A 25,179-nucleotide genomic window follows, 5' to 3' on the forward strand; every position below is an offset into this window, starting at 1 on the left:
TGTGTTCAGGTTAATTTTCTCATGACTGATTACTACCTAATAATTTGATATTATTTTCACTTAAACCTCAATTTTTTTATCGATTTTACTTTTGACAATGCTTTGACTTCCTTGCTGTTTAACGAACTGCACCATCATTGAACAACAATTTGCTAGTACCGAAAGCACCGAAAAAAACTGGAAATCCCGGTTCCTTAGAGGCATGGTACCGAAATTACCGGTTCCGAAAAACAGCTCCGGTTCCGGAAACCTATAACGTACCATAACCGTGATTCGCCCTATACAGGGTGAGTCTTAAATAAGTGCAAATATTTTTAGGGGTAGGCCCTATATATATTTTGGTCCCAGCAATATAAGTATTTTTCTGCGCAATTTTTTTTTGAAAAAAGATCTGGATTTTTTTTTTAGTTTTTAGTTAAAAAACATAATTTCTTGATAATATGGTAACTAGGGTTCAGAACCGGAAATTCCCGGTTCTTTTGAGATATCAAAGAACCGGGACTCGAAATTATTAATTCCCGATTCTTTCGGTAGGTACCTTCGCGACTCGGTAACAATAACTAAAAAATTATTCTTTTATTACGTGAGAATGTAGTGATGCTATTTCTCATTGTTCTCGCTTGTTCTCATTTTTTCTCATTGTTCTCTCCATCGTTCTCATTGTTCTCGCTTTTTTGAAATTTCTGTAATATTTATTAGCAATTATTGAAGTTTAAATATGTTATTTTATTATTTAGTACAATGTGTTGTTCAATGTATTAGCTATCCAATGAAAATCACCTAGCCAATATATTACTACAAAACAAACATATTAATGTTAAAATTAAACTTGTCTTAAAATAAAAAAAGGTTGTAGAAAATCTTTGAAACAGATAATAATATAAAAATATGTTATTATACATTTTTCCGCATTTCTTCCCATCAGAAGATTTTCAGATACGGAAGAATTGTTACGTACATGAAATGTGAAAATATTCTGTTTTCAAGCAAATTTTTACTCGATGATCAATTTTTTTTATTTTATTTTATTGTGAACTCAATATTTTCCTAAATACATCTCTGTGAAACTATGGCGAGTGTCACGACTATACTTTGCCTAGATATAGGCCACGACTATACAGCTACGTCAGTGGTCACGGGACGTGAGAACAAGATCATATAAAGTGGCAGAAAAGAACGAAGGATTTAACAAGGAGTAAAGCTACTAGTTTCCTTATACTATGGTAGTATAACAACCCAGGGTCATTCAACAAAGTTGAAGAGGTTAAATTTTGGCCAAGTGCATACAAGCAATTTAAATCAAATAAATGAACCTACGTTGTGTTAAACATATTTTTATTGTGATTTACCTCAGATGGGCTCGTCAGAAGCAATATTGGTGAAATTTGAGGAAAATAGGTTATGTAAATCAAACTCTAAATGTATAAATAGCCCTACTTATTTTATTAACTGAAATGAAAGGAGTGCCGTACTACTGTGCCTGGAATTCACAAGTAAAAGAGCACGGTAGAGACAACCTTGATCATTATTCTAAAGAATCCAACTATGGCTGTTCTGAACTTTAATACAAGATAAATAATAAGAATACGAAAACTGTCGTCAAACCAAGATTTGAAGTTTAATACATTCAAAACATGCCATTAGCAGGTCGGCGCGAGGCGGCGCGGCGCCCGCATTTACTAAGGCTCTGGTTTCGAAGATCGAAGCTAAAGTTAAAAGTTTGATGCAAATATCTTTAGATTATGAGTTATTCTACTTATTGTTTTTGGTTGCTCTTTTGTTAGCTAAGATATTGCCTAGTCACGGTCGGAAAATGTTTGTACATTCACAAGGCTCTTATTGTCGTACTGAACCACGAACATCGGCACGTATGGACATGCAATAAACTATTGTATTTAGATTACTTTTAAACTGAAATTATTCACAGCATAAATCGATACCATTAAATACATACACAATATGTTATATAATACTATACCTCAGTCAGATCAAACAAATTAGGAAAAGCTTTAGCTCAGGTTATTACAACAGGAAAACAAAATCATATAGTTAACATTAGTAAAATAATGAGGAAGCATTTGTAGAATGTAGAATGTTTAGGAGGGGAGTTAATCACCGCGACCTTACAGATCTATTGTGTGTTCCCCTTTCTTGAGTTATAACGAGTTATAACTCATCATACAGTCTCAAGGTTTTAACACAAGCCAGTATCTGAGACGGCTTCACAGGGGCCAGCTCTCCATCCTCGACATCAGCCGTACCAAAGTTCATGGTACGAATGGTCGTCGTCTCGGCGCACTCAGTAATCAGGTGTTCTGGTGCTTCCCCATTTTCCCCACAGAATCTGCATTTGCCGTTGTTCCTCAGCTTCAGCCTACTGAGGTGTTCGTTGAGGAGACAGTGTCCTGTTAGAAACCCCGTGACAATCCGAAGATTGTTTTTACTTAAATCAAGGAAAACCTTTGATTTTTCTCAGTCGTAAGTTCTGAGGAACTTTTTCGAGTGTCTTAGACCATTGGAGGATACCCACTCCAAGTTATGGATGGAGTCTTCCAGATTCTTCAGTTCCGCTTTCAGTTGGTTCCCGTTTGGAAAACAAAACGGTTCTGCTCCAGTTAGTGGAGTATTCGCTCCTTTCCTAGCTAGATCATTTGCTTTTTCATTGCCTTTTATCCCTTGGTGAGCAGGCACCCAGAGTAGGAGGCTTTTATTTTCTTTGCCTAATTTGTTGAGCTTTTCTAGGCATTCTTTGGCCAACTTCGAATTGATGGTTACTGAGTTGATCGCGTTTAGTGCTGCTTGACTATCGGATAGGATGGCAATTTCCTGTTTTCGATAGTTCCTATCTAAGATAAATTGTACGCATCTTTCGATAGCATAAATTTCTGCCTGAAGGATACTGGGTTAGGTGCCCATTGGTTCAGAGTATTTGGTTTTTGGCCCACTCCTATCCCTGTATATCATCTCTGTTTGTTTTCTGATTTCCGTCTCCCTAGTTTGCAATTAATATTTTAAAAATCAATAATTATTCATGTATACAAAATGTCTTAAAAATGAATGTTTTAAATTTAATCATCTCAACATCTACAACATAAATTAGACAGCGATTTAAAGACATTTTATTTTATTTCATAATGATTTTTTCTCTTGTTAAATTAATAAATGTAGTTTATTTTATAGGTGATCTCCTGAGAAGAGATGACGACTTAATAAATAATGGTAATATTTTAAATAATTCAATTTAAAATATTAGCGAATTTACATTCTTTTAATGTCGTTTCTGCATATTGTATTATATTATGTCTCTTGATTTTTTTTATATATCCCCTCTTTGCGTTGGCGTGTAGTAATACATTTTAAATAGATGTTGGAACCTAAATTCTACCCTTGTCAACAATTTTGACACATTTCCTTTTTTATAAACTGCTACCCATGTCGTGTTTTTTGTGCGTATAAAAAAAGAGGTGTTAAAAATGTATATAATACACCATACGATAGAAAAAAAAGCATCACAGTTACCTTTGAAAGTGACTTTGAACCTAGTATAAGAAGTTAAAAAAAATCAGCACAAAATTTAATCGTAAGTAGTCAATTATCAAAATAAAATAACTCGGCTATTTTGGAACTATTATGAAACGGCAAAGAAAAAAATATATTTCTTTTATCGAGGTCTACCAATTTTGAAAATATTTGCACTTATTTAAGACTCACTCCATTCTATTGAAAATAGTAATTTTTACATTGAAAAATATGTCCATTTTGAAAAACATCAGTCAAAACTTTCTTTTAGCATCAGTACCAATTAGAGGCGGCAAAAATTGAACAAGTATTAAAAATGAATCGTGAGATTCGATTCACCGCTTAGAATTCGGTTTGTTCAATTGAATCGTGGCCAGCACGGATCCATAAAATATAAACGAACAAGTTGTAAAAAGTAAAAAGAATTGAATCGGATCACAATGCGACTCGTTCGTTTCTACGGCTCCTTCATTCGAAGAAGCGTGAGAATTGATTTATTGTTTACAATACGGTTCGTTCGTAGCTTTGGTACCCAAACGTTTGTAATATAGTTAATAGCAATGATATAGATAAGTAATTATTAGGGTGTTTCAAAAAACATGTGCCATCTCTCGTGGGGAGATTCCTTATGTAAAAACAAAATTTATTTTTCATATCAACATAGGTCCGATTCTGTTTATTTCGTAGCTACAGGGTGTTAAAGTCTTAGTAATCTTTCGATTTATTATAATTCTCTTCCAAGTACTTTTAGTGATTCGAATGAAATTTTGAGGGTAAAAGTTACTATAAGTGCTACATATTTTAATGCTAAAAAAGTGTCGAAAAATTCATCAGGGAATGCATATGGGTATCACTAGAATATTTTTCGAAAAAAAAACACGTGCGCCACTGACTTTTTTCTTTTGATATCAAAATTGTGTAGGCCGTTTAATGCCAATTAAAAGTTATCTCTTGATATTTTGTCCAATTCGGCCTCCTTGATGAGATAAACGCAATTTTATTAATCACAATTAATAAAATTAAAATTAAATTAATAAATTATATATTTTACCTAATTTATTATTAAATATTATTACTATTAGTAGTTATTATTACTACTAGTCCAACCTACAGCAATTTTAAATAAAAAATAATAGTATTTAAAATAATTACAGAAAAACTAATTTTCAAAAGTTTTAACATCCTGTAACTCTGAAACTATGCATTTCCGTAGCCATGTTTATAGGAACTTTTTTCATATTTTTAGCCGACCATACCAACAGGTATGGTAGGCAGAAAAAGATCGGCAGAAAAAAGTTTTTTTAATTTCACCCAAAATGAGTTATTTGTGCCAGAAATGACCTAAATACAAAACATTTTCATGGTGTCTGTCTGTCTGTCCGTCTGTAACGCTAAAACGCTAAACCGATTTTAACCAAATTTGGCACAAAATTACTAGTGTTGGGAAAATTCGAATTAAATAATTCGACTAATTCGATAGTATATTAAAACTAACTAATTCGATTATCTTTTTCGATATAATCGAGATAAAAATTAGTAGTATTTTATATTATATCTGTGGTAACCGAATTACAAATGAACATAAAACATAACCTCTTATGGACGAATATTAGTAATTGCAAAGAATATTATAGTTTTAAGAACTCTCGTGTGGAAGCTTTAGTGATTTGTCACACGGTGGCGCTTTTGAACATAATCGAAGCCTGAAAATGCTAATATTTTAAATTTTGAGGACTACGCGCGGCGATATTTCGTACGGTGTTGCCAAAACATATTTTATTTCTCGATATTTAAAGAAATATGTATTGATTATATATTTCGTATTCGTTAGTACATGAGGCATCCTAAGGCTATAAAAACGTAGCTATGAAAATAAAATTTTAGATTTTTAATTTTTTTGTACCTTCTAATAAAAATTACTTCTATTCCAATAAAAAATTAATTAGTATGATTATGTGTTATCTGTGCTAGTATTAGGAAACTGGACTAAATACGGAGAATATTAATTCGTTCTCTAAGATGAGTACCACTAAGTAATTTTTTAAAATTCGACCCATAAGGGGGTGTAATTAGATAAAGGGGTGTAATTATACAAAAAAAATCTGTACCTACTAGGAGTACGAACTTTTGTACAGATGTGGCACATTTGAACATTGATAAGCGATTTTTGGAAATGTATAGCCCAAGGGTAGTGAAACTGGGGGGTGAAATTTTGTACAAAAAATGTTATTTCTGGGAGTATGAAATTCTGTGCAAAGTTTCCTTAAATAAGCGATTTTTGGAAATGTATAGCCCAAGGGTAGTGAAACTGGGGGGTGAAATTTTGTACAAAAAATGTTAGTTCTAGGAGTATGAAATTCTGTACAGAGTTTCCTTAAGTGACGAAAGTGAGTACCCAGAAGCTAATTTTTGACATTCATCCCCTAGAAATAAGGGATGAAAATTTGTACAAAAGTTTGTTACAATCGGTTTTAGAAATATTTTATAACTCTTGATTTTATGTTATTATAACATGATTTTATCCATTTACAGTTTTTGCTTTTGTAAAATTTTCTAGATACGCCTGTGTTCTGCAATGTCCATATATGTATTATTTGTAATTTTATGACGTAATTTTTTTTTTGAATTGATTTGTATTGTATGACATTTTTTTATTATTTGTATATTTGTTTTTGTGTTTTTTTTTGTTTTGTTTTGTCGATGAAGCTGTTTTGGCTTTTTGTACAATAAAACGTTGTTGTTGTTGTTGTTATGAAATTCTGCACAGACGTTCCTTATGTAACGTAATTTAGCACTAAGTAGCACTTTTTGGAAATTCGCCCTCTAAGGGTGTGAAATGCGGGGTGAACGTTCTGAAACAATTCTGTTGAAGGAATATGAAAAAATGCACAGAGGTTCCTTATGTAGCGTAATTGAATAATTAGAGTGATTTTTGGAATTCATTCCTTAAGGGGGTAAAACTAGGGGTGAAAATTTTATAATTTTTTATGTAAAATCCGTTCTAGGACTAGGAGTATGAAATTCTGTTCAGAGGTCCCTTAAATGATGAAAGTGAGTACCTAGAAGCGAATTTTAGGCATGCATCCCCTAAAAATAGGGATGAAAATTTGTACAAAAATTTGTTAAAATCGGTTTTAGAAGTATGAATTTTGCAGACGTTTCTTATGTAACGTAATTTAGCACTAAGAAGCAATTTTTGGAAATTCGCCCTCTAAGGGTGTGAAATGAGGGGTGAACGTTCTGAAACAATTCTGTTGAAGGAATATGAAAATTTGCACAGACGTTCCTTATGTAGCGTAATTGAATAATTAGAGTGATTTTTGGAATTCATTCCTTAAGGGGGTAAAACTAGGGGTGAAAATTTGTATAATTTTTTATGTAAAATCCGTTCTAGGACTAGGAGTATGATATTCTGTTCAGAGGTCCCTTAAATGATGAAAATGAGTACCTAAAAGCGAATTTTAGGCATGCATCCCCTAAAAAATAAGGGATGAAAATTTGTACAAAAATTTGTTACAATCGGTTTTAGAAGTATGAATTTTGCATGTTATGTAACGTAATTTAGCACTAAGAAGCAATTTTTGGAAATTCGCCTTCTAAGGGTGTGAAATGAGGGGAAATTCCAGAACGTTCAAGGAACAATAAATTCTGTTCAAGGAATATGAGAATTTGCACAGAGGTTTATTATGTAGTGTAATTGAATAGTTAGAGCAATTTTTGGAATTGATTCCTTAAGGGGATTCATTCCTTAACTAAGGGTAAAAATTTGTATAATTTTTATGTAAAATCCGTTCTAGGACTAGGAATATGCAATTTTGTACAGAGGTCCCTTAAGTGATGAAAGTGAGTACCCAGAAGAAAATTTTGGACATGCACCCCCTAAAAAATAAGCACTCCCTATAAAACAATTAAAATAAAAAAATTGTCTAAAAAAGAAAAAAAAAGTTGGGGTGGACCACTCTTATCACTTAGGGGTATAAAAAATAGATAACCTGGGAATAGGTTGTGACCAAACCAAACCAAACCAAACCTACTGAATATACATATAAAATTTTATCAAAATCGGTCTAGCCGTTTCGGAGATGGTAACAAAAAATTAAAAAAAAACAACCCCTATTAAAAAATAGGGGATGATGATGGAACGGTGAAAATTTAGGTTATTTGTATTTTTAATGCCAACTAAAAAATAAAACATTTTTTTTTCTTTTCAAAAAATAAAAAATGAGGGTGGGCTACCTTCTCGGCTACCATTACCACATAAGGGTATAAAAAATAGATAACAACCTATTCTTAGACGTACTGAATATACATATAATTTTATCAAAATCGGTCAAGCCGTTTCGGGGATGGTAACAAAAAATTTAAAAAAGCAAACCTTATTAAAAAATAGGGGATGATGGTAGAACGGTGAAAATTTAGGGTTGTTTGTATTTTTTAATGCCAAATAAAAAAAAATTAAATATTTTTTTTTCAAAAATAAAAAAATGAGGGTGGGCTACCCTCTCGGCTACCCTAATCACTTAAGGGTATAAGAATATATAACAACCTATTCTTAGACGTACTGAATATACATATAATTTTATCAAAATCGGTCAAGCCGTTTCGGGGATGGTAACAAAAAATTTAAAAAAGCAAACCCTATTAAAAAATAGGGGATGATGGTAGAACGGTGAAAATTTAGAGTTGTTTGTATTTTTTAATGCCAAATAAAAAAAAATTAAATATTTTTTTTTTCAAAAATAAAAAAATGAGGGTGGGCTACCCTCTCGGCTACCCTAATCACTTAAGGGTATAAGAATATATAACAACCTATTCTTAGACGTACTGAATATACATATAAAATTTTATCAAAATCGGTTAAGCCGTTTCGGAGATGGTAACAAAAAAACTTAAAAAAACAACCCCTATTAAAAAATAGGGGATGATGGTAGAACGGTGAAAATTTAGAGTTTGCCAAATAAAAAAAATTAAAATATTTTTTTTTCAAAAAATAAAAAAAATGGGGGTGGGCTACCCTTATCACTTAAGGGTATAAAAAATATATAACAACCTATTTTCAGACCTACTCAATATACATATAAAATTTCATCAAAATCGGCCAAGCCGTTTCGGAGATGGCAACAAAAAAAAATAAAAACTACCCCTATTAAAAATAGGGGATGATAGCAGAACGGTGAAAATTTAGGGTTGTTTGTATTTCTTAATGCCAAATACAAAAATAAAAACATTTTTTCTTTCAAAAACTAAAAAAAATGAGGGTGGGCTACCCTTATCAGTTAAGGGTATAAAAATAGATAACAACCTATTCTTAGACGTACTGAATATACATATAAAATTTTATCAAAATCGGTCACGCCGTTTCGGAGATGGTAACAAAAATTAAAAAACAACCCCTATTAAAAAATAGGGGATGAAGGTAGAACGGTGAAAATTTAGTGTTGATTGTATTTTTAATGCCAAAAAAAATATTTTTTTCTTTTTTTCGCAAAATAAAAAAATGGGGTGGACTACCCTTATCACTTAAGGGTATAAGAAATATATAACTACCTATTCTCAGACCTACTGAATATACATATAAAATTTCATCAAAATCGGTTAAGCCGTTTCGGAGGAGTACGGTAACCAAAACCACCCAAAACTGTAACACGGGAATTATACCTATAGATAATATTATATGAAAACTGCGGAGAGCGGAGAGCGGAGAGCGGAAAGACTGATTATAGCAATAGATGAAATTTAAAACTATAATTTAAAACTATTCAAGAAAGTACACACAAAACAAGGCAACGCCGCGCGTCTGTTCGTTCAATTCCGAGCAAAATAGCGAGGCCCCACGAAGTTGGGGCCTCGCTCGCCAAAGCGAGGCCCCATCGACAGGTCAGATTTTGATGCGAGACGAGACTTCTAGGGTATTAAGATATTCTTTGGTAATTGTTAGTAATTAGTAGTATTCTTTCGTTCTGAACGAACTGAAAATTTTCACTTAAACTGATTTATAAAGGGAATCGACAAAGAAAGGAAGATCCGATATAGAAAAATCCAGAAATCATTGTTATTTGTTATACCACGTAAGAATAAATCAGTTTAAGTGAAAATTTTTATTTCGTTCAGAACGAAAGAATACTACTATTATTTGGTTCATTTCCATCTCACCCAAATTTCACCAAACACCTGCCGAACACTAAAATTAATTTTCTTCTTTTATCTAAATAATTATTGATTGCCACTCATAAAATAAAAAGAAATACGAACCGCACGTAAACAAGGACATACTTATATCGTTTTAGAAGAAGCTTTTATTTTAGAGAGGAGGTTTTCAATAGGAATTGAAATGTTTATAAAAGGCCATAACAATAACAATCATAAACTCAGCACTTTTAAATTTAAAACTATAAATTATGGTTTAATTTATTAAACGGCTTCGGCACAGTGGCACATTGACTAAAGAATTTTTTTTTTATTCTTTATTCAATGATAGAATATAGGTATGGCAATGGTTCAGATTTGTTTAAAATAGCCCCTAGACGAGCACTAGCTGGGATGAATTTATTTTTAGGTTAAATTTATAATTCTACTAAATAATTCGAATTATTAATTCGATTGTGAAATATGAATTATTACTAATTATTCGATGGTGAAAATAATTCGATTGTTCCCACCGCTAAAAAATACTGTGGCATCCGAGAAGCTGGCCATTAGTTTTTGGTGGGGGTGGAGGGTTGGTAAGGGGGTATGGGAGGGGCTTAAAAATTTTAAATAATCGTAACTCCAAAATTACAGTAGCTAGCGAAACGCGGTTTTCAATTTAAGATTCGGAATAATATTTGCAACAAAATTTGTAATAACATTAAAATCAGTCAAAGTCGCAGTTTTTGAGATAATTGATTATTAACATATTTTAGTATGGGCGGCTATACGTGCCTCACGGCGCCAATTTTTTGATATGAGGAATCAATGAGTACTTATTTAAAACTTTCGCAGGTTAACGATATTAAAATTTTTAAAAGGTTGCTATTAGACTTGGATCTAGGCAAATTAATAAAATTGCGTTTATCTCATCAAAAAGGCCGAAATCGACAAAATATCAAGAGACACCTTTTAATCTGCATTAAATTTCTTACACTATTTCGCTAGCAAGAGAAAAAAGTCATTGGCGTACATGCTATTCATTTAATTTCACTCAAAATGAGTTATTTGGGTCATAAATGACCTAAATACAAAATATTTTCATAGTGTCTGTCTGTCTGTCTGTCTGTCCGTCTGTAACACGATAACTCAAAAACCGCTAAACCGATTTTAACTCCAAAATTACAGTAGCTAGCGAAACGCGGTTTTCAATTTAAGATTAGGAATAATATTTGCAACAAAATTTGTAATAACATCAAAACGAGGGGTAAACCGCGACCCAAAATTGTGTACACTATACTGGACATTGGCTCTTAATTGGCACATTGGTCTTTCAGAATTTTCACCATTTCCCCAAAAAAAATGTCATAATTGGCCTTAAATGGTCTTTTGAATTGGTACCTACTATTTTCCCATTTCCCCCAAGAATTGTCATAATTGGCCTTCCATTGGTCATTTGAATTAGCACCATTTCCCCATTTTCCCCAAATAATTGTCATAATTGGTCCTTCGGATACTCTGTAGTATGTATGTCCTCCCCCACTCATATCTATGGACAATTCGTGCAGTCTAGCACATTCTCTCCCCATCTCATATCTCTGGGTAAATGTCAACGAATTGTCAAAAAAGATTGGTTCAAAAATAATTTTCTATAGAATATTATTATTATTACTATTAGGTATTATAGATAAATACAAGAGTCCTGATATTTTCATTTCTGTCCTGCATCTTTTAACATATGCACTACAAGTTAAATTTTGAACACTCATTGGCAAACCCTTTGCATAAGCTTGGGAATAAGCTCCTTTGCTGCGCTTTCAAAATATTCTCCAGGATTTTTGTAATTAAAATATAAAACGCAACTAAGACTCAGTAAAACAACCTCAAAACATTTTAACGGCCAGATTTTTGAAATAATTACCTAATGATTTTCGCCATAATTTTTGCTCGTGTGAAACGGACCTTACGAGTTTAAGATATTTAACGGAAACCATTATTTGGTATTCGCGCCACTGTAAATAACTTCAATAAATAATTATTTTTCTTGTGCTAACGTCAACTAATCATTAAAAATATCCTAAATGGCGTTTAAGGGTCCAATCTGGCAACCCTGTCGTCGACTCGGCTAGATTTGCGGACTCGATAGCGCGTAGTTTTTACTAATATAATTTTACATTAGCCTTTAATTGGTTCATAATTGGTCCTTAATTTCCTCTTAATTGGCTTCATTGGCTTTGCAAAATTTGTCAATTTCCCCTTAATTGGTTCCATTGGCTCTGCAAAATTGGTCAATTTCCCCCATTTGTTAGCATTGTCAGTTAATCGGCACCATTAGTCCACACAATTGGTCTGCATTGGTTTGGGGTTGTACACCGCATTGCGGTTTACCCCTCGCATCAAAATCAGTCAAAGTCGCAGATTTGAGAAAAAAAAATTGGCGCCGGGAGGCACGTATAGCCGCCCATACTAAAATATGTTAATAAAAAGTTGGTTTGGTTTTTAAAAGAACTGCCTCTTTTAGTTTCAAAGTAAGGGAATTTTTCCAATTTTTTTTTATTTCAAAAACTGCGACTTTGACTGATTTTGATGTTATTACAAATTTTGTGGCCAATATTATTCCTAATCTTTAATTGAAAACCGCGTTTCGCTAGCTACTGTAATTTTGGAGTTTTTTAAAATTTACGATTTTTAAAAATTTTTAACTCCCTCCCATACCCCCTCCAACCCCCCACCCCCACCAAATACTAATTGCCAGATTCTCGGATGCCACAGAATTTTTGTGCCAAATTTGGTTAAAATCGGTTTAACGGTTTTTGAGTTATCGTGTTACAGACGGACAGACGGACAGACAGACAGACAGAGAGACAGACACCATGAAAATATTTTGTATTTAGGTCATTTATGACCCAAATAACTTATTTTGAGTGAAATGATTTTTTTTGCCGATCTTAATAGCCTACCATACCTGTTGGTATGGTCGGCTAAAAATATCAAGTATGGGCGGCTATACGTGCCTCCCGGTGCCAATTTTTTTTCTACATAATAATTACACAAAAAAAGATATTTTAGACCGCGTTAGATTCCATAATACTATTAATAGTCATACAGAGTGAGTCTTAACTAAGTGCGAATATTTTTAAGGGTGGTATATTTCGACCCGAGTAAGATGTCTATGAAGTTTTTTTCGGAAAGAAAAATGTTGAAAATTTCGCATTTTCTTTCTTAAATTTTGAAACTTAAATAACTTGGTTATTTTGGACTTATTTGAAACGGTAAATAGAAAATGTTGCTTTTATCGAGATCTGCCAGCCCTGTAAATATTTATACTTATTGAGGACTCACTCTGTATAAGTTAAAAAAATGGTCAACCTTATGTTTAATGGAAAATTTAGAGAAAACATTTGTAAAGAGTATGATGCTCTAAACCTCAAGGAATATAATGCTCATAAAATTATACGAAGCTAGATATTTGCAAAAAAACTGATTTTGTGACCTTTGATATTTGATATATTGCGACGCAGACACGAGATGTTATGAAACTTTGGACTCACTTTTTAAAATGTCAAAATAAAGGTTTATATAAGTTTACAGTCTATTATCTTTCATTCAATCGGTTATTTTCAATTTATTTTAAAAATGGAAAAGGGAAAATATGTTTCTTTTGACCAGTAGAAAGAAAGAGTTTCTTTCTTTCTACCGTCCCTTAAAATAATTGCACGTGTTTCAGGGATACCCTGTACATTATAAGGGCTGTATTTTAATTTTTTGAGACGTAACAGAGAACTCGTCAAAATCGATGTGTTCAGTAGCAAGCTACATATGTATGTACACCCAATAACCAGTTGCGGCGCAAAACTGTTTTGTGTTGAAAACTGATTGATGAAAACTGAGGGATAATGAATCACGCACATCGGATTTCGATGCGTTCATATATGACGATCACGTATATAATAACATAATTTTGATCCGAGTGCATCAAATTGCATAATGTTCTACTAATGTCAATCTAGCTAAATATTCATTCGCACGAATCACTGGTAACATCGATTTTGATCCTTTATACAGTTTTATTTTGCTTTCCTACTAAATCTATAGCTTGTTTAAAATGTTAAAAAATTGACATATGATAAGTCATTGTATTCAGAGTGTCATTTTCTATCAAATAAATTAGAAATATACCGAGGGTGTCATTTAAAAATCAAAAGTTGTAGTCATTTTCGGTGAAACAGTAAGTGAACTAAACAACTGAATACGTCACTCAATCCTAATTTATGTCATATACTAACATACCAAACCTCGTTTTTTATCTGAAAAAAAAAGTTAGAGGGGTGAGCCACTTTTCAGACGCACACAACGTACATAATACTTACCTATTTTTCTTTTGTTTACGTTGTTAGTTTTAATTTTTTTCTCTACTTTTGGATCTGTTTTTGATGCTTCGATCATTCAACTTAAAATGTACTAAGGGCTGGCAAAGGTTAGTCTTGGGTCGAGATTTCCGTATGTAAGAAGAGTACAATGCGTTTATAATGTACTGAACAAAGAGAGGACAGTAAACACGTTGCCAAACATATGAAATAATAAACCGAGAAACTGTGCACATTGCTAAGAGACGTGGAAGGGGATATAGCAGATTTGTCGCAGTTGACCGGTCCACCCAATCAATACCTCTGTCAGTACTTAAAGTTCTAGGGAAAGGTGTACGTCATGCGTTCAGCTTCACGATTTAATTACGTCTCGTGATACTTAATTTGTTCATTTATTAACTAATCGTTGTAATTTTCCCTCTAGCTTGAATTTTTTTAAGTGCAAGCTAAAACACTTGCATTTTTGGTAAAAATAAGTGGAATTGAGTCGGTGTTCGATAATGGTCGCGCTATTAGAACTCTGAATTCAAAAACCTATATCTCGAAATCTATTAGAAATAATAAATTGTAGTTTTTTCAAGAACTTTGTTAATATTTCTGCTGTATTTTCTTTGTAGACAGTATGTGAAAATCTTTATCAATAAAAAAATTACACGTTTGCTGAAAATTGCTATGCTCTAAAAGTAAATTGATGGATTGTTTACAATTTTTGAATAGAAAAAACAACCTTATAGAATTTTTCTTATGTAAACATATTCTAAAATATCCGATCTTGAAAATAAAAAAAGTTTCAATATCTAAAGTGGTTCTTGAGTTATGGCCTGTTATGTGTTAAACAGTTGAGTTTTTAAATTATCGCGATTACTGACGTTTTCTCGTTATAAAAAAATAACACCTTAACGATATCCTTATAATTCCATTTCAGATGCTCAGAAACATGTCTAATAATTTTATCTAGTTATCTCTTAAAAAAAGTCTTTTAAAAATAAGCGGTTTGCGATCGTGATTTTACTTTACATGATAGGGAAAGGCGTATCGGCAACGCCGCAACAGCACACCGTCGCTCGTCACGTCGGTCGGTCGCATTTCTCTCACTCCGACTTAATAAGATCACTATGCGATTTACTTCCACACATGTAAATGCCGAACCAAAAGTAACAGTTGCCAGCACGGTATATGTCGGTGCTTATAGTGATTTGTTAAATTGCCTAATCTACCAATTTAAATTTTGAATTGTCCTTGTAAGAGTGATCCCTTGAGGAATCCCAGTAATTGCGTTGTGAGCTATACGTGGTGTGGTGTTGTCCATGGCTAATGATCCTGGTAGTCGGTGTCTAGGGAAAAAATATATTAGATAGGATTAAAAAAGCTTTGTTTGTTCTTCGTTTTGAGACTATCGGTTCATTCGTTACAATTTTACATTTCAGCGGCGAAAAAGAAAAACAGAATTATTTTCAAGGAACAAAAAGTGAATCTGAAGTACCCACGTCATGTTTATGCATTAAAAATATAGCTTATTTGAAGCGCAAAATATGGCTGTTTTGTCTATTATTAGGTCGAATAAAATTGTTTTAAGGATTTCAGAAAAATATTTATATCAGCTGTTTTAGGTCAACATATACACAAAGCGCCCAATCAGTTTCCTGCTAAATAAATTCCTTTCCATAATAGCCCACTCAAAATTGTTTTTCACCGAACCTTTTGTTATACGTTGTTATTAGGTCTTAGGAATGTATATAACACTCCCACTACTTTCCTCCTTAGTTCCACAAGAGTTCCATTCAATATAAAGTTTATTTATAGTAACATAACTAGTTCTCTGGTAATTTCCCACATTTCCTCCGTATTTTACCTTTAAGTTTCCTAATGATTCGATATTTTCATGTATTAAACTAATGTGAAGTATAAATTTATCTGAGGGGGTAGCTTTTTGTATTTGTTTCGCATTGAAAAATAACATAATAAAACATTTGGCCTAATTAACTTTACATTAAAGGTCAAAGCCATGTCGTATATTACACACAAGAACTTTATTGTTAGAACCACAGTGTGATCTTTAAAAAAACGGCGCCAAAAACGGCTGGGGTATGAAAATCGATGATTATTTAGGCGAGGTCAATCTCTAGATGTCATTTATTAAGAATTGATATAAAAATTAACACCTGTAATCGGGAGATTAATATAGTTAACAGAAGTTGATATTTAAAATATAATTCTAACTATCTTGACCAACAATGTCTTCTCTGGGCCGAAATCAACAACCTCCGATATTTAACTCTTTCCAAAGCCTACGACTCCGCTACTCGCAATCAGCGGACACGGGATGCAGACACGGCGTGACAATGACTGCATATCATAAGGATCATAGGCGTCGATAACACACCTATTGAAGAAAGGTTAAAATGGATATAACGTTTATTCTTCTTGTGTCAGGGATAAAACGTTTCCACTCACAAATCTCTTCTTCTTCTTCTTTTGTTTTGGCCCACTTGGCAATTCGACCTGGACCGATCCCGTCTACGTGGTCTCTCCAACAGCGGTGTCTTGCTTTTACCCATCTTACAACGTCCTGTACTCCCAACTCTCTTAGCGTGTCTGAATTGCATATTCTGTCGAGCAGTGTAGTCCCTTTTATTGTTTATAATATTTTCATCTCTGTTGTTCTCATTTTCCTTTTTGATTCTTATGTTTCAGCAGCGAAAGTCAGTATGGGTCTTAACAGGTTTTATAAATTCGGGTCTTTAAAATGGGACTTGCACATCGAAGCATTATCAAAGAAACTAAGCGCTGCCTGTTTTGCGCTAAGATCAGTTTCTAAGGAACTTAACTTATCAACCTCTAGAATAGTCTATTATGCCCTTTTTGAGTCGCATCTTCGTTATGCCCTTCCATTCTGGGGTACTTGCTGCGCGACAAAATTTCATCGTATTTTCAAACTTCAAAAGAGAGCAGTTCGATATTAATTGGGACTGAACAGTAGACCTCACTGCCAGAATTTCTTTAAAAATTTTAAAATACTGACTCTTCCTTCTTTATTCATTTTTGAATTCGTTTGCTTAATCTGCAAGCACATATCTGCTATTCCCGAAAGGCCATATCACAACTATCCACTTAGGAATGCGGAGCCCGATCGAAATCTGCCAACCCCGAGCTCAGGACTAGTTAAAGACTCAATACTGTACAATGCCAAAAAAATGTACAATCATCTGCCTTTGAATATCAAGTCACTTTCATTCTTTCCCGAATTCCGCAAAGCTCTCAAATCATACTTACTGGAGAGAGCCCTATATGAGCAAAAAACGACTTTTTTGTTGATGTTTAATCATGAACAATTTTGAATTTTAAAATTTTCTCACACACTGGTTAAAGGTCTAGTATTTAATATTTAATATTTTATAACTCTTACATGATTATATCCATTTACAATTTTCCTATTGTAAAATTTTATTGATACGCCTTTTTTTGTGTTCTGCAAAGTCCATGTATGTTTTATTTGTAATTTTAATTACGTAATTTTTTTTTGAATTGATTTGTATTGTATGATATATTTTATTATTTGTATATTTTTTGTGCTATTGTTTGTTTTGTAAATGCTTTGTCGGTGAAGCTATTTTGGCTTTTTGTACAATAAAGTTGTTTATTTATTTATTATTTTTCTCTGTTACATCACATAAATACGCTGATATTCTTGAGGTTTATTTCTGAATTTATATTAAATAAAAAGTCATTAGCCTTAGTTGAGCCTCTTTATAGGATGTTACTAAATTAATTAATTTTCGCCAACTTGAAGTAATTCATTAGAGCATTAATTAACTAGTCTTGAAAAGTTTGAAATCCATAATGTCCTATTCTGCGTCCGTCCTAGTCTTATTCCTAGCTTTATTCTATAAAATTCGTCCAAAAAGCTTCTACTGTTGTATTTCGATTTTATTCTCATTCGTTTCCATTAAAGTTTCAAAACTTTAATGATAAAATTTAAATTAATAGTTTAGATAAAGTTATAATTGTCGCCTTTCTGTATTTTTTGTATGAGCCAGTATGGCCCCCCGATCAGAGACTTACAAATTAATCAAAATAAATTAGAAAACCCCAAGGTAAATTACTTAAGTATAATACTTCTTTAAAATAACTTAAAATAAAAATAACCTATTGTTAATTTAGAGATGGGTTGTTATTTAACTATCTGTTATTTTATAACAGTTATTTAGAAATAGCATAACGCAACACACAGTTAAGAATAAAGAAATTTCAAGTTGCCTAAAGGATATTTTTTGAATTTATTTTTTTGCAAATGTCATGGGTTGCGCAGTAGCGAAATAACCGCAACCCCTCTGTCCGATTAGGGTGGCTGATTGACTAATTTTTTTCAAATTTCTGAAATAACGTGATTATTTGGATAAAAATTGGTGTCTGGGAGCTTTTTGACATGAGAAATTTGATTTTGATGTCAATATGAGTCCTATGGGGGCGCCACCTACATGTGTTTTAACTATTTTGAACAGTAATAATTTTTGTCCATACCTGTATAAAACTACTGAGTGGAGAAATATACAATACCGTGACTTTTTACGTAAAAAATATACCTATCTTGGTAAAAATCGCTACGAGCAACCGCTCTCAAGATATTTAGAATGGAAATAGTCAATACAGGGCATTATTGACAAAAATAAACACGTTGAATGGATACTTATTTGACTGAAATAATTAATTTGGGAAGTTTTTGTTTTTTTAAATTAATTATAAATGTTTCTTCGAAAAAATGATGATAAAACAGTTTCTGTTGAACTTTTGTCACAAAATCATATCAAATTTATGATTTCAGTCTAATAACTATTTAGTCAACGCATGTTTAGTTTATATTAATAATGATAGGTATTAATAATTCAGATTCCAAATATCTCGAGAACTATTACTCGTAACGATTTTTACCAAGAGTCCTTTTTTACGTAAAAAATGTCGTAAATGTATAATTTTTTAATCGGTAGTTTTATACAGGTACGGACGAAAAGTTATTAATCTTCAAACCAGTTAAAAAATTTGTAGGTGGCGCCCTCTACAAGTAGGAGTCTCATTGACATCAAAATCAAATTTTTCATATCAAAAAACTCCCAGACACCAATTCTTATCAAAATACTGACGTTACTTCATAAATTATTTGGAAAAAATCGAAATAAAAATGAAACTTCTACATACAACTAAGCATTTTAGGACATACATTTATACGAACTTTTTTACTTATTTTTATCTGCAGAATATGCTGCCGATGTTTCCGGAATACAGTTCGGACCACCCTATATAAAAACCAATAAAATTGTTAGCTGGTTTTTATATATAAAAACCAAAAACCAATTATGTTATAACTAGAGATGGGGACATTCCGGGAATCTTATTTTGAGGGAATGTTCTTGGGAACGTTCCCAGGAACGTTCCCCAAATCGGGATAGTGATGGGAATGGAATTTTTTTTAATGTTATTAAAAATTGGAAACTTTCCGGGAAGGTTCACGGAAATATTCCCCAAAGCAGAAATGTGATAAAGTTAAGAAAATATAACTTTCAAAATATATTTAATAACATCAAAATAATATATAAATAGCAACAGAAGCAACACAAGTCGATAAAAGAAACAAATTTAGGTTATGTTTATAACCTAATTTCTCTTCTTCTTTTTATTTGTGGCGTGGCCTGTTCACAACTTTTCCAATGTTTTGATTACTTTCCCTAAATTTAAGAAAAGTTCCCGAAAAGTGGGGAATGTTCCCGGAACATTCCCGGAACATGGGCACGTTCCCTGAGGCACGTTCCGACCTGCACATCACTAGTTATAACAGCAGGATTACGGGACGTCGTTGCAGCCACCCTTAGTATAGTATTAATAAACTATAATTTTTTTGTTATTCTAACTTGCCTAAAATATGTCCTCTAAATATGTCGCCAGCTCTCCGACTATAAAAGACTGTAGATATTTACTTGAAATGTGAATTTGTTGTTAAATATACCAAATCCATATTAATTTACCTCGTAGCTGCAAACCTAACAAAGAAAATCGCAAAAATTCTTATTCAATTTAGGTCCGCCTACAGTATTGCAATTTTCCCAGCAGGTAAATTTCATATGCTCATTTTTCCGTTCAGAATATATGTTTGTGAAACCTCTGTAAGTGAGCTAATGAATTTGATATATTGTTTCCCGTTTCACATTAGTCTTTCATTAATTAGAAGCTAGATTGCTTTATAAATTAACTGCATAAACTTATACGGATTCCTATAGTAAATCATAATTTTAAACTGTTTATTTTTTATATTCTATATCTAAATGAAAATCAATTAAAACTTGATATTGTAATTAATATGTTTATATAATATAACATTGTATTATAATATAACATGAACATTGCATTCACCAACTAATAGAATCATATCAATTCTCTCTGATGTAGGACAAATTTCCATTTTCCGTAAATTTCTGAGAATTTTTTTACTAGTTGTTAAAGTTAGACTAATTAGACAGCTATGTTGAAGTAACATCAGACATATCACCAGCCACCTAGATTTTATCAAATAATAAAGATCTACTCAATCTTTTTTGAGGGGTAGACAACCTTAATAGTATTTTGAAGAGACATGAATTCCTCATTAAATATCCAAATAATATACTGGGTGTTCCATTTCAAATAAAAGAGTAACTTGCTTTTCAAGGTGACCAATGTTCAACATTAATTTTGTCTTACCCTGTATAACTTATTTGGGCCAAGTTTTAATTTGATTTAATGTACAGTAGTTTTTTTAACTGCATATTAGGCTATACCCGGTAAATTCCCATTTAGGTAGTTTTTATTGAAATTTAAAAATTGTTCTTTATTTTTAGAAAATATTAAATATGTCAAAAATCTTACACTTTAGTCAATACCGTATGATCGAATAAAAACGGCGTCAGCGATGGCTATGAAATGAAGATCGCTGTCATTTTATATGTAAAATTATATGGGAAATGTCATCGATCGTCATTTCATGGCCATCGCTGACGCCGTTTTTATTCGATCATACGGTACTTCTCTAATAAAACTCACCATTATTGTTCTCCTAGAATCCGAAAGTCAATTAATATATAGGGTGTTCCATTACAAAAAACAAAACGTTTAAGTGCAAAGTATGTAAGAAGATGTATTTCAGAAAAATGTTTTAACTTCTATAGAGTGGCTCAAAAAAGTGTAAGTGGATTGGGATGATTTTTTTAAATTGAGCACCCTGTATATTATTGCATTTTTGGTTTTCTTTTAGATCACTTTGTATAATCCTAAGATATGAATAAATATATTTCGACAGTTTCAGAGATATTAATAAATAAACAAAAAATGTGTATTTTTTAACATTCTTACAAAATTATTATATTATTATTGTAATACATTATTACAAAAACAAAAATTGTCCTGAAATCAAAACAATATTAGGCATTTAATTTAGATGGTCTATACTTACTTTGCTCTAAATTTGTTAATCTTAAATTGTACAGGGTGTTTTAAAATTATACGCCAAACTTTCTAAAATATAAAATAATTTCTCTTTGTTTTTTTTTAAATGGAGCACCCTATATATTACTTTTTAACATTTTTTGTATATAGAGCATTTCAAAATTTTTAACGGTTTCTCAAATATTTGCGGTTTTATATTTCATATGACATTTTCCACAGTAAATTTTTATCAAAGCCCACCCAATGATTTTTACCGTTGAATATCTCTGAAACTATCGAAATATATTTACTCATATCTTAGAATTACGCAAAGTGATATGAAAGGAAGCGAAAAATGCAATAATATACAGGGTGTTCCATTTAAAAAAATCATCCCGATTCACTCACACTTTTTTGAGCCACCCTGTAGAAGTTAAAATCTTTTTCTGAAATACATCCTAGCACATACTTTAGATCTGCAATTAACCAAAATTCCCAACTGTTTTATTCTAGGAGCTACATCAGATGCCCGACGCACTATTGCCGGACCCTGTATACAGGGTGTCCCAGAAATAAGTGCAAGTATTTTAACTGGTAGTATAGTTCAACCCCAGAAAAACGCCTATGAGGTTTTGCCGCGAATTTTTTTTTTCAAAATTCCGAAATTTTTGATTTTTTTTTTAGTTTTTAGTTAAAAAACATAATTTCTTGATAATATGGCGACATAGGTATTAGATTAAATTTACAAGAAAAAAAATCCAGAAAAGATCCAGTGGTTCTCAAAATTTTAGCAAAAAATCATTTTTTTTGGAAATTTTCAAAGTAAAATAACTCCGTTATTTTGGACTTATTTGAAAAACGATAAAGAGAAAATATATTTCTTTTGTCGAGATCTACCAGCCCTTAAAATAATTGCACTTATTTCTGGGACACCCTGTATAACACATATTGTTTGTCAAATTCCACACATTATGTATCTTTTCTTGTTTTAAGGAGGACACGGACAGTGAAATCTCGTTCGACAGGGGCAAAAGTGAAAAGTGCGAAAAGGAACTGAGCAACTTCAACTTTCGAAAGCACAGAAGGACGTCGCGGTTTATGGAACGCGAGAAGGACGCCCTCAATAACAGAGCGAACAGTCTGAAAAAAGCCCTTCGGAATTTGGTAAGCGCCTGTTCATTTTTGTCCTTAACTTATTTTTTTCGAATATTCATTAATCTGGTATTGACACAGATGTATTATTTTTATTCAAGGTTTTTTTATAACAAGACTGTATTTTGAACTTCTAGTTCAGAAATACTTTAGTACTAGGCAGAATAGCTTTTAGGCATATTAGACTAAAATAAAAACGTGGGGCCCATTAACTATTGCTGTAATACTTTCTTCTATACTATAATCGTAACTGGAGATTTTGACAATCAATAACCAGCCGTGGCGGCTTCACCAGCGAACGCCGAGCTCATGATCTACCAAAGTATAAAGATATGCTTTGCCATAGGTAGGATTTCAGAGGGGCCCCACGTTTTTGTTTTAGTCTAATATGCCTAAAAGCTATTCTGCCTAGTACTAAAATATTTCTGAACTAGAAGTTCAAAATACCTAATTGTTATTATTATTTTCTAGTTTTCAGTGCACATAAGATAAAACCGTTTAACTTAAAAGTTTTTTTACCGATTTTTTATTTTCTAGTTTTTAGTATTTAACGGAAATGCCTACCGAATATTCCTCATTCTATTTAATTCATTTAGTGCATCATTATTACATGGTTTTTTACCTGATAATTTATTTTTGTTTGTTTTTTTATTTATTGTTTCCATGTTGTTCCCACGAGTAATAGACATTTTAACGGTCGACCCCCCCCCGGGGGTCCAGTAGAGGGGCAAGGCTATAATATACAACAAGAGGCGCCCAATCTTGAGGGGAAAACGCTTGCGACATTACATTTTTAGTCACCCTAATGCCATACAGTCCTCAGCACGTTTTAACCTATTACCTTAACTTGGGTGGTAAAGCTACCGCTAACTATGTAGGTACATCTAATCACCTATTTTTTTTTATCTGTCCTTCTAACGTCACACAATCTTGAACACAACTGTTCTGGACACGACTACTCATGCCCTCACCTAATACGCCATTTTGTAACGACGTCCATCTTGGATTTTAAATTTTGTCATAACCACAGTATTCTACTAGTGCAGCCCTTTCATTTGATACCCATATTGAGGGGGTTGTGGAAAAATATGAAATCCGCCATTTTGTACCGGCAGCCATCTTAGATTTACAATGTTATTGATATTACTATATTGTATTGTCATCGGAACTAAAGGTGTGTACCAAATTTCAGATCAATCTGACAACAGGAAGGTACTTAAATTTCAATTTCTAATTTTGACCCAAATAAATAAATAGCGTACGGGTCGAGCTAAATAAAACCGTTTAAAAACATAATCTTGATTAAGCATTTATGCAGTCAGCATATTCAATGTTGAAATTTGGGCTATACTAAGGATGTCGATCTACTTAATCGATCGAAAATAACCGATTGAATAAGATCGGGAAAGTTCAGCAACTCATTGAATGCAGGAATTATAAAATACGATCTGGCTTGGGCTGCTACAATCCTGCTTTATCCTGCTTCAAATCCCAACCCAGCCACACCTACCAATGTTGAGCTATACTTTTATTTTGGTTACTGACTTCCCAGTTGGCAACACATGAGAAGCAGGATCGCCAAAACTGGTTCCTGCTTGCGCAGCTGTACCCCTGTTGCATCCTGCTGTAAATTTCATCCCAGCAACACCTGCTGTTTTTAATATACAGCAAGTTTAGGTCCGATCGGTGACGTCACACATAGCAACACAATAAAAGCAGGATGGCTGATCAAGCTCCTGCTTTTGCTGCTATAATCCTGCCTCATCCTGCTTCAAACTCTATACCAGTCACTCTTGCCGTTTTTGAAATACAGCAAATTTCGTTTTGATTACTGGAAATCGGGAATTGGGGAATTGGAGTTTTCCAATCATGTAACCTGTAAAAGATCAAATATAAAATGCTTCTAATGATTCCTTTCACAACGAGACTGCCAGTAAATTACGTAAGAATACCCATGGGCTCATTGGGGATGTGAACTGGAAACAAAAAACTAAACTGAATATAAAAGTAAGTGCGCGTTAACTACGCAAGAAGCCGATGTAGGTATTGCGAAATTCTTTGTCGCAGTCATTAAACACTTTGCACTTCCCATCAATTCTCCTGCAATACGCAATATAGTATCCAATGGCAGTGGGATCGGTATGGATTGGGTTCTCGAAGTGACCTACAGACCTTAATATACATCTAACAATAGTTATTTTACAAATTGGTGTTTATGTTTAAAAGCAACTGACGATTATATTGATGCAAATTGATTAGCTAGTAAGGCAGTCACTAAGAATCTAACGTATCTTTAGTTAGAAGATTAGCCATTTAATTTTTACTAAGCCAATCTTGAGCTCTGACCGGGACCGGCCTACCGGCTCATGTTCCCACCGGCCGCCCACCGGGAATTTTCCCGTTTTCCCATATAGCCCATCCACCCCTGCGTTCTTTTCATGAGTAAAAATCCATTTAAATTACTTTAAATACTTTGAAACTTTCATATGGCATACAACATATTTAGATCTAAGGCATGTTATTTAGTTTATTTACAATAATCGACATTTAAATTTTTTGCATCTTT

General features: G+C 32.8%; 1 protein-coding gene across 1 annotated transcript in view; it reads left to right on the forward strand.

Moving 5' to 3' along the window:
- The window catches only part of LOC115889203 (diacylglycerol kinase eta-like), a 192,454-nt gene that overhangs the window by 159,045 nt on the left and 8,230 nt on the right, over positions 1 to 25,179 (forward strand). Inside the window, exon 9 of the mRNA XM_030909153.1 lies at positions 22,455 to 22,625. Coding sequence (XP_030765013.1) covers positions 22,455 to 22,625 — 171 coding nt within the window. The remainder of the gene's footprint in view (positions 1 to 22,454; positions 22,626 to 25,179) is intronic.

This window comes from Sitophilus oryzae, unplaced genomic scaffold (assembly GCF_002938485.1).
Source record: "Sitophilus oryzae breed Bouriz unplaced genomic scaffold, Soryzae_2.0 scaffold_811_pilon_pilon, whole genome shotgun sequence".
Taxonomy (NCBI): domain Eukaryota; kingdom Metazoa; phylum Arthropoda; class Insecta; order Coleoptera; family Curculionidae; genus Sitophilus; species Sitophilus oryzae.